This window comes from Nothobranchius furzeri, chromosome 18 (genome assembly GCF_043380555.1).
Source record: "Nothobranchius furzeri strain GRZ-AD chromosome 18, NfurGRZ-RIMD1, whole genome shotgun sequence".
Classification (NCBI taxonomy): domain Eukaryota; kingdom Metazoa; phylum Chordata; class Actinopteri; order Cyprinodontiformes; family Nothobranchiidae; genus Nothobranchius; species Nothobranchius furzeri.
The window spans coordinates 36,697,906-36,709,165 of NC_091758.1; the positions used below are offsets into that span (position 1 = coordinate 36,697,906).

Consider the following 11,260-nt stretch of genomic DNA (forward strand, 5'->3'; position numbering starts at 1 on the left):
AAATATACTAAACAATTTCACAAAACATGAAGTTTGAGTTTTTTTTAAAACAATGTCAGATAAAAAGGCAGAAAACTGTTCTCTTACTAGTATAAATGTTATATATATATATATATATATATATATATATATATATATATATATATGTGTGTGTGTGTGTGTGAAACATTTATACTAGTATTTGGGATGCAACGATACCACTTTTTTCCAAACTGATACGATACCAATACTTGGATCTGTGTATTCGCCGATACCAATACTTTTACCACTTACAAAAAATTTTAATTAAAAAAAAGCAATGAATTGGAATACAGGTTTTATTTTCTTCTCTGCTTTCAACAGAAACAGCCTGTGAGGTAGATAAAAAGTAAAATATGTGAATAGAAATCATCACAAAACTAAAATATTAGGTGAACAGAAATGACAAGTTACAGTGAAGCCACTTTCAAGCAACTGCATTGTCCTGATATCGGTTAACTTTTACCGATATCGGTATGGGTGCATCCCTAATATATATATTTATATATATATATATATATATATATATATATATATATATATATATATATATATATATGTGTATATATAATTTATTTCAATTGTAATCAGTGAGCGTGTTATCCATGTCCTTCCGAGCTCAGGTCATTGACCAGAGGCTTGGGAGCTTGAGGGTATTGTGCAGTAGCTCAGCTAGAACCGCACTTTTCTAGGCTGAGATGGCTGATGTTTTGCCTCAGTTCAAAGACCAATAAATGTCCTGCTGCATCGAATAAACACACACAGACATTGATACTGACATAATTTTAAAAAAAGGTCCTTATTTTGTTTTAAACAGGAAAAGTATGAATATATTTGGATTTCACAATGGATGTAAAAACTACTTAAATAAACTAAATAAAAACCAAATACAACAAAGATAGAATTGAATAGAAATGTGGTTATTTTTACTTTTTGTTCTGCGTCTAAACAAACTTTTCATTTGATTACTTGCAATCTGACGTTTGATTTGGTTGATGGCCACATACTTAGTCTATAATGGATTTATAGGTTGTATTTAGCGCAACTAGATGAAAACAGAAGAATTCAAACCTTTAATGTCCGTCTTTCCGGACATTCCACCCTCTAGCGGAATAAATATGTCAATAAGGACAGCGCTCATACAAGACTAAATTCATCAGCACTTTCTGTTGATTTCTTCAAAATAAAACATGCCACTTTAATTTTCTACGGTTTTACGGTCAGTGTTAACAGCATAGTTAGTATAACAAATGAGAACAAGCTAGAAAGTCCTGACGTATGAACCATACTACTGTACTATAGCTGAAACAAAAATAAACATAAACATTTCCGGAGAGCTGTCGCTACGCGTTGACGTCACTATAGCGTTCTATCATGTCATTGGCTCTCTCGCTTCCGGCTTCTTCCTTCTCCAAGCTCACGGAAGACATGAAATCATCAACAAAATGAATCGAATTTAAAGTCGAAAAGGATCGAATTAAGTGTCGGTCTCACTTCTGACGGGATTTCTTTCCGCATCTCTTGCCGTCTAGGGTCTCATTTGACCGTGTAGAACCACCGAGTATCTGCCGGTATCTAACTGTTGTGGATTATTAGGTGCAAAGCCTTTCGCAACCATGATGGCGTCAAGCTACAACGCTAAGGACGAGGACGGACACCACTCGGGCTCTGTGAGCCACGGAGGAGCAGGGACTGCTAAAAGTAAAAAACCAGACAACACAGCGTTCAAACAGCAGAGACTACCAGCCTGGCAGCCGATTCTAACGGCTGGCACCGTGCTGCCCGCCTTCTTCGTTATCGGTCTCATCTTCATCCCCATCGGTATCGGCTTGTATGTGACTTCCAACAACATTAAAGAGTTCGAGGTACAGTTCCTGTTATCTTCTCTTCTAGATGGTGTTTATCTAACTTCTAAAACCACAGCTGGGCAAATTAAATCAGACATTTCTACCCTCGTATGGGTTTCAAATCTAGATGTATGACTTTGTTTTGATCCTAGTATAAATTTAAAGTAACAGCAAAACAGCGCAGACAGGTTCTTAAAAGGGCTGTGTCTCAAATATCTCTACATAATTAATAATTATCCGTTAGTTTAGAATAATTATACACAACCCGTATCTGTTTATTACCCAGAAGGCTGCTTTTACGTGTTTATTTAGATAAATCTACATACTATCAATTTGTTCTGCATTATGGGTGATTGGATATTTTCTTTGCCCGTGATAAAGTCACTATTTGTATCTTAAATTTGCATTTGGGTGGATTTGTATAATTTTTTTCTAGCATAATGCAGTGTTAAACAAATGCAATATACTGAGCTGTAACCTGACATACACCAGCACCACATGCTATGAAATTATAACAAAAACAGAAATGGGTAATTCACACACACAAAACAATCTGGTTACCAAAAGTGTTAAATGAAAGTCGTAGAAAGCAACATTCCTTTTTCCTTTGATGTTTTATTTCTGCTCATTTTCAGATCGATTACACCGGTGTGAATGTGGACAGCCCATGTTACACGTGCGCCAACAACTTCAGCTGGAACAGCACCACGTCGTGCTCCTGCACTGTGAACTTCACGTTGGAGCAGCCGTTTGAGGTGAGCTCAGGTCCTGCACCAGCTTAGATCTATATCGACCCCATGAATAATAAATGTCTTCAGCTTCAATCCCGACAACACTCTCCTGCATTAAAAGAGTAAAGGCCAGCCGTCTCTGTTCTGGCATTGATCATCCATTAGGGTCGACTTATTTTTTTTATAAAAAGAACACTCGAGGTTTGTTTAAAAGCTATTTTAGCATTGATTGCTGTACCTATCAAATATGCAGGCTACCTTTCAGAGAGCTTTGATTTCTTTTGTTGCCTCTTTTTTGAAATAAGTTTGATTAAATTAAAACTCTTTGCCTTCTGAGTAGAAAAGAATGGCTATATTTCTAGTTTCCTTTGAAAATGCAATGTAGTGAAGGCAAGTCAACTGAAATTAATCATCGATCTGTCTTAAAAACTATTTATTACTAAGAGAAGTGTTGTTTATACCAGTGGTACTCAAACTTTTTTGACTGATGTACCCCCTGTGAAATATTTTTTTCAGCCGAGTACCCCCTAATGAGCGCAAAAGCTTTTTTGGTTGTAAGAAACAAAAGACCTTAAATAGAGCACGGTGCCTTCAGTGACTGATTTATTAAATTTTGGAACTGATAAACAAGTACAAAATTCAACCATTTGAAAATAAACTACTTCAAATATTTTAAATATTAATAATCCATTACTAAATGTATTGGAAATATTTTTCATCACTAAAATGTGATTCTAATTAATTAATTGAAAACAGTCACCATATAACTATTTAAAACCATAAGATTACCCATTGAAAAATCCATAAATGTGCAAAAACACTGCGATTTTGGGATAATGAATTTAGCCTACTTCTACTTCTAAACACATTTTATGAACTTTTATTTAATTATTTAATACATATTTTAGGAAAATATTAATTAAATAATTATTTTTTAAAGATTTTCCATGGATACTATTTTTTGAAATGTATGTACATTTTCTCACGTACCCCCTGGAGTTTCTTTACGTACCCCCATTTGAGAAAGGCTGGTTTATACGACACGAGTGCATAACATTTCTGCTGTGATTTGAATTCTGGTTAGGTGTAGGGAGGATTCCTGCTTTGTTTCATATTCAAATCTGGAATCAAGAGTTAAAGCAGCCGATTCAGTCACTGGGAATTGCAAAACCCACTTTATTTAAATTGAATTGGATTTTCTCTTTGTGTAAGCGCTTCGTCGACTTTTCCAACTTTTGAGATGACCGCAGCAGTTGGACCAGATTTAAAACAAAGGCTCGTTTCATCATCTTTTATATTTTTATCGAGTGTTGTTTGTATTCAGTTAACATAAAAAAAAATCCCTGAACAGCTTCTGGAAGATCGGTGAGTTTTGTGCAAATGCAGATTTCACAAGAACTGAAAATAAATTAAGAATAAAATGAATAAAATCTGGTTATTTCTTGGTAGAAAAGGCAGGAGTTGATTAAAAGTATCAGAATAAAGTAAAAGTTACTAAGTGGGCATCAGTCCCAAGATTTCTGAATAATGGGTGTCTATGAAAGGAAGGGCACGTACAGAAGTGTAGCAGTCTGACGGCTCCACACAGAGCAAATCTGATCACTGAGCTGGAACTTTTACAACCAGTTAACTCAACTTTTACAGCCTGCTCACGTCCGTGAAGGTTAATGTTTCCAAAGTGTGTTCGAAATGTCTCAAGTTTCAGCAAATAAATAGTCCTCTTTACAATTCACAGGGAATTCCTCCAGCACTAATAAATGAACTCATCTAAATTCCACAAATGTGGAATGACCTTCCAAGCACTATCAGAACAGGGGCTTCCTTTTCAATTTTCAAGAAACTCCTGAAGACCCTGCTCTTCAGAGAGCATCTTCTAAACCAGCACCCTGCCTGCACCCGTCCCCCCTCTACCGTCCACTCCTTTGTTCCCTACTCTCCATGATTGATGTCAAGTTGTTGTTGTTGTTGTTGTTAGCCTCAAGGGCAACATGCCGATTATCACTTGTAAGTCGCTTTGGACAAAAGCGTCTGCTAAACACATAAACATAAATTCAGTGAGTGTAACACATGAAACTGTTTCCTCCTTTCTAATCTGCGTTTGCGCTCCTCCCTCGCCTGCAGAACAACGTCTACATGTACTACGGCTTGTCCAACTTCTACCAGAACCACAGGCGCTATGTGAAGTCCAGAGACGACAGACAGTTGAACGGTGATGCGACTGCTTTAAAGGTACGGTTCTAATCGTGTTCATCAGGTAGAGTCCGGAATAATGTCTGTAGACTTTTCTAAACTGCGGGTCTTTGCGTTCGCTGCTCCTAGACTCTGGAACGTTCTCCCCCGTAGTGTTCGACAGGCCCCAGAACTGGGTCGGTTTAAGTCGGTACTGAAGGCCTTCTTCTATCATTTAGCTTTTATTCAATGATCAAGCTTTTAGTGTTTTTATGTTTTATTGTGACTCGGTATTTTATTGTTGTTTGTTTCTTTCACAACTTTTAGATTTTACCTCTTAACTCCTATATGACTTTTATCTGTTTTTATCTCGGGGTTTGTTCTTTTTACTGTACTGCCTGTTGGTCAGCTGTCATGCTGTTTTTAAATGTGCTGTATAAATAAACATGGTATGGTATGGTAAACATTTCCCTTTTCTCAGGATCCCAGCAACGATTGTGAGCCTTACCGTAAGATTGGAGTGGAGACCATTGCACCGTGTGGAGCCATCGCTAACAGCCTTTTCAACGGTGAGCCGGGATCTGCTGTCGATTGAAACGTTCTGTAGAAGTTTTGCTTAAACCTGCAGATTTGTGTTCTAATTAAAAAGCTCCGTTTGCTGTTTCAGACTCTCTGGAGCTGTATTACGTAGAACCCAGCGGCGCCCTAAATGCAGTCCCTCTGGCGAAGAAAGGGATCGCCTGGTGGACGGACAGGAACGTGAAGTTCAGGAATCCCGCTGGGGTCGACCTACCTACGGCTTTCAAAGGTGAGCTTTTCAAACCGAGCGTCTGTAGAGGTGTAATCGCTGGAGGTGACCTGAGTAGCTTTCCCTCGCAGGCACCGCCAAGCCGGTGAACTGGAGGAAGCCGGTGTATGAGCTGGACCCGTCCGATCCTGATAACAACGGGTTTATCAACGAAGACTTCATCGTGTGGATGCGCACGGCTGCTCTGCCCACCTTCCGGAAGCTCTACCGCATCATCCACAAGAACCAGAGCAGCACCTCTACTCTACCCAGCGGGAGATACGTCTTGAACATCACCTACAGTATCCTTTACACTTCAAACTGTTTACAGCTTACTCTTTTCGATTTCAACAGGTCAGGAATATTATGGTGAAGCTTTAAAATCTTACTACACTTACACAGGGCTGGGCCGTTTGGGAAGATTCCTATCAGCCGTATTTCCATATCAGCCGATATTGATACACATCAGGATAAAGTTTAATATTTACATGCTCCAGTGGGCGGCTCCAAGGAAGAGGCTCCAGCTGCTACTTTACATCTGCGCGGCTCTGTTCCGGCCTCAACACGGAGCAACTCTTACCCGGCCTTTCCACTGGATGCGTAAGCGGCGTGTGACGTAGTAGATGCGCTTTACCTGCCAGCTCAGCAGCGCTGGGTGTCTCAGACACAAACGGCAGCACACACGTACCGCACAGCTGGTTCAGCAAGGTCACAAAATCACCAGAAAATCACAAGACCACGCGCGATTTCAGCAGTTCAGCCGATAGCAAGCAAGGAGGAAGTTGGCGGCGTGCATCGTAAAAGGTCTGGTTTGTGTTCCGTTCGCCTCGGCTGTGGACGTTTCTCAGATAATGACGTATACATTTTTACTAGTTGATCAACGGGAAAGCCACGTGTCTTTTATTTTGAAAGTTTCAGGTTTTTCTACGCTGCATTTGTGTTAAATTTAGCAGAGCGACGTGTCACTACGCTTATGGGATGCATCCAACATGTGACGCTTCTCAACCAGGGGAAACGCCGACTCTAACGGCGGTTAATTGCTTCGTATTAGGCTTCGTGGACGTTATGCGATGCTTACGCGTAGGGCTAGGCAATATGGCCTCAAATCTATATTGCGATATATCTGAAGCATGTGCTATTACGATATATACTGCAATATATTTTTTCCTTTGTTTATATATGTCAAAATGACATGCTTTAAAAAAATCCTCATATGGAAAATGTATTGCAGCAGAATAAAGACGTCCAAAAAGTGTAGAATGCTGCTCCTCCTCCCGCTACGTGCTTGCGGTCACTGCCATTCTGTTGTTCCAATGTCGGCGCAGGTGCACATCTTAGTGGCTTCACGTGTTATCGCGGTAGAGCCAAAAATGTATCATTACCCAGTTTTATATCGTTTCTGCCTCATATCGTTTATAGGGCTGCAGCTATCGAATATTTTTGTAATCGAGTACTCTTATCAAATCTTTTATCGATTAATCGAGTACTCTAATAAATTACTCTTTTGCGTTTGTAATCCATTATATCAAATAGCATGTTATAAAATATGAAAGACCTCTTAAAATGAGCAATTGCCAATTATTCTTCAAGTTTTATTCAAAATGAGTTTTCAAAACTTCAACACTTCAACTTTACTTCACAGTAAACAAATGCGAGCGGCTGCGGTCCAAACAGCACCAGAACCGCTCACGGCGCATGCGCAAACATGGCTCGCCAGCTGTTCCCTATTTACACACGTCCGTTTTAATTTCTACACTTTTTGTCTCACACTAACAAGGATTACAGAGAAAGCATGTTTGCCGTGGTTATGTCGACTTATACTGATCACAAAACATTTATTTACTTCATTTCATTTTCCTCCGCCACTCATAAATACCCGTCCTCCTGCAGCGATCCTGAGGGACTTCGGACATCAATAACAACACAGTAAAAAGTCCAACGTGTTGTAAAAACTGCTATTTTTAGCACATTTTAAGTCTGACGTGTTGCTACCAGACGTACGGTGTGAGCTGAAACTGAGTGCTACAAATGAAAAAGTCGCACAGCGTCTGCAGAACATATAGAAATACAGGCTAAAATGCATTATCTTGTAGAGGCTCCGAGTCCGCTTGCAGAAGTGACATTTACACGTGGGCGTTTCCTGGTCAGGTGCTGCAGCATGGAGGATGTGGTGTTGTGGTACGCTACATCCATTTTACAGTATTTACACTGGACTACGTTTTCCTCCTTGGTCCCACACCTTTGACATTTTCTGTCTTTTTCGCACTCCACCAGGATCCACGCTGTCCGCCATGACTTAAGAGAAAGTTAAGTTACATTCGCTACTCGCGTTTGTGTGCGCGTCACTTATTTCGGTCCGGGTGAAACATGACCCCGGGCGATTGCAAAGCCATGAATTAATTAAACATGAATTAAACGAAGCCTCGAGGCAGAGCATTTGACTCGAGGATTTTTTGTACTCGAGGTACTCGAGGAATCATTTCAGCTCTGATCGTTTATATTGCCCACCCCTACTTATGCGTCTGATGGAAAGGCCGGTTTATTTTCATTGGCCATTCATCCCGTTCTCTTGTCTGTTAAATGAAAGTTACTTTGAGGTTTAAATCGTTGAATCGTTTTACCGCCCAGCTCCACATAAATATAAAGCCTCTGAAATGCTGATAATCCTTTTGATACTCAAGCATCTAGTCATTCCTTCACTTCATGTAATCAGATTACCCCGTGCTCAGCTTCGACGGACGAAAGCGAATGATCCTGAGCACCATCTCCTGGATGGGAGGGAAGAACCCCTTCTTGGGCATCGCCTACATCACCGTGGGCTCCATCTGCTTCTTCCTGGGTGTTGTTCTGCTCATCATCCACCATAAGTACGACACCCGCAGCAACAGCGCAGATATCCCAAACTGAGTAGCTCCCGCGCCGTTCCCTCGTCTCTGCATGCGCCGCTGGCCCTTAAGGGCCCACTGGACTGCTGGTTTGTTTCGTTTGGTTGCACTGTGAATATTTGTGGCGTGATCAGAGAATGGCAAACGTGTTTCTAAGCCTCTGATGTTTATGTCGTGTGTTTCTGTGCATTTAGCATCAGGCCATCTGATGATGAAGTCTACTTTTGTTTCATTTACACTTTATTTATCTTTTCATAATAAAAGTGCCCCCGTGTTTTGTTTTAGCGAGGCCTTGCTAACGGCTTATTTTGAAGGATGTATCTATTCTTCAGTGCAAATGTTAATGTTCCACGTTGTATTCTGGGACGCGTCCTGCTGATGAATGTAACCCGTGGGCTCTGGCTTTTAGGATGATCTGACAGAATAGTTGTTGCTCGTGTGCCGGTGATGGTAAACATTGATGTCTAACAGATTATTTAATCCTAAAACAGACACATATCTATCCTGCTCGCAGACCGATCTTCCAACATTTACTTATTTAAATTTGTATCGATTACAAATTACTGTTAAATTCAGTATTCCTAATTCCAGAACGTTTGCAGCATCTCTCTGGCTGATTGCAGCACAAAAATATAAAACTTATAGATTCATCTGATTTTTAAATAATCTACAAAAATCTTTTAACACAGACCAAATGTAATGCACTTTACTAGAGTCACGGTATTCAGTTAGTTAGTTTCCCCCATTCTGTAATGTTGTTTTCATGAATTATTGATACCAGTAGATTATTTAAATGAGAGGTTCTTGGGTTTTTTAAGGTTTCTAGGGTCCAAATAAAGAGCTTGGTCTTTATGTTGGTGTCTTTTGTGGTTTTTGTACTTAAATGGTATTCTTAAATTGACGGTAGGCATGTTTCCATTACCAGAACTCCAGGGTAGTTCCTGGGATGGGAAACTTGACCAGGAGATGGGATGTTCCCGTCCTCTCAGCTGGTGTGTCTCCGTTCAAATTCAGCCCTTTCAGAACTTGCAGCGCATCACGACCGCTTTGGCAGTGAGTGATGTCACTGATCAGCCCCAGAAAGCGCCCAAAGTAACAATAATATTAAAAGCATATATTTTATAGAAATATATCATAATTTAATCGATTCAGAGGACAAGAGCAGCTCTTGAGTTTTGTGAGACAAGCCCCATTTGTGGAGGAATTCCACCGAGTTTTCCAGTGTGGGGCGTTAGGTTTTAAATGTGATCTGTGCTTTTTGTTTATTTTTCCTTCCATTCTGTTTCACCAGCAACTCTTCTAATGGTACTGCTGCTGGTTGTTTTGGACATCTGCTGATGTCATTTCCTACTGAGTTACAACCAATCGGCGTGCGTTAACCGGAGGTTCCGCTCACCTACTCCACCTGCCGTTCGGAGCACCTACTCCAGAGCGGGTACAGTACACGGAAGCTTCCTGAAAACGGCCGTTCGGTCAGGTGGAGACCGAGTATACATGTCGATGGTGGAGACGCATGTCGGGAGGTTCCCGTAAATCTACCCTGAAGTTCTTGTAGTGGAAACACGCCTAATGTGTAGTTTTTACTGTTGATCTCTGTAAATATCAATCAAAATGTATTAAATGATGCCCAGTTGTTGAAAAATGTTCACGGTTTCCTAACATATAACCATAAAAATCAGGTCTAAAATACATGGGAGCGGGTCTAAGTCTCCGGACGCTGCCATATCAGACGCCATGTTTCCTTCTACAGGAGTGTTTACTGCCCCCTATCGCCAGGAAAAACACATGCTGTCACTTTCATGCAGTTAGTTTCTAGCTACCTTTAGATTTTGAGAATTTAAATTAGATAAAAATAATATGATTATAAATTATTACTTTATTAGGCTCCATTATTTTGAAAGTTACACCACTGCTGCAGATAATAATTTTTTAGTTGATGATTTATATGGCTACATGTAGAAGTTTCTCATTAAATATTATTTAGGATGTGATATTTTGTTTAATTTAAAATATACTAATAATCGGCCCTTCAGAAATTCTCAGGAATCATTTTGTTTCGTTCTTTGCTGCCATCTGCTGGTCATTTTTTACTTTGCCACCTTTTTTTCACAGGGGCCTTTATAGAATACCTTGCAAAGAGGCCAGTTTTTACAATTGTCACTGTGGGCTCCATCTGCTTCTTCCTGGGTCAAGGGGACCGGGCCTTCTCGGTAATGGCACCAACCATTTGAATGAGCTCCCTCTGACAGTAAAGCAAGCTCCATTCAAGCAGGTAAGAGTTGGCACAAGAGGCTGAGGAAAGGGAAGTCTGGGCCTCTCATCTCCAAGTGCTCGCTGCAAAACCACAAAGGCGGAGCTGCATCAGAGTCAGTCCAATTCCTTCCAGTTGTCTGATAGAGTTGACTTGATAGCATTCTGGAACCAAAGAGGGTGTTATAGCTAATATCATCTAAAATGCAAGATTGAGGACGGAGTTGAGAAGTTAATTGAACCATGGACGTAATTTTCACTTTAGAAGTGGGGGGGACACGGGGGTGGGAGGGTGTATCTTTACAGTATGTTCTAATGGGAAACAGGCTTCAACACAGTTGTTTTCTGCTTGGTCCTAGAGCTCAACCAGTGTCAATTTAATATAGCGTAATATTGTTTTTGGATGGTGAAAAATGCAGGGGTCAACGCTTGACTTTGGAAAAAGTGGGGGGGACATGTCCCCCCTGTCCCCCCCAAAAATTACGTCCATGAATTGAACAGTTTTTGTAAAGCTTCCATATAATTAAAAATCTAACTTTTGGAACTTTTTACCATGTTATATTGTCGTTTCCT

General features: G+C 40.3%; 1 protein-coding gene across 1 annotated transcript; it reads left to right on the forward strand.

Moving 5' to 3' along the window:
• Positions 1-1,429: 1,429 nt before the first annotated feature.
• LOC107392564 (cell cycle control protein 50A) lies at positions 1,430-8,736 on the forward strand. The gene is made up of 7 exons (XM_015970443.3): positions 1,430-1,883; positions 2,501-2,620; positions 4,718-4,825; positions 5,247-5,334; positions 5,433-5,573; positions 5,645-5,854; positions 8,266-8,736. Exons 1-7 carry the CDS (start codon positions 1,635-1,637, stop codon positions 8,457-8,459), a joined length of 1,110 nt encoding a protein of 369 aa, XP_015825929.1. The 5' UTR covers positions 1,430-1,634; the 3' UTR covers positions 8,460-8,736.
• The last annotated feature ends 2,524 nt before the right edge of the window (positions 8,737-11,260 follow it).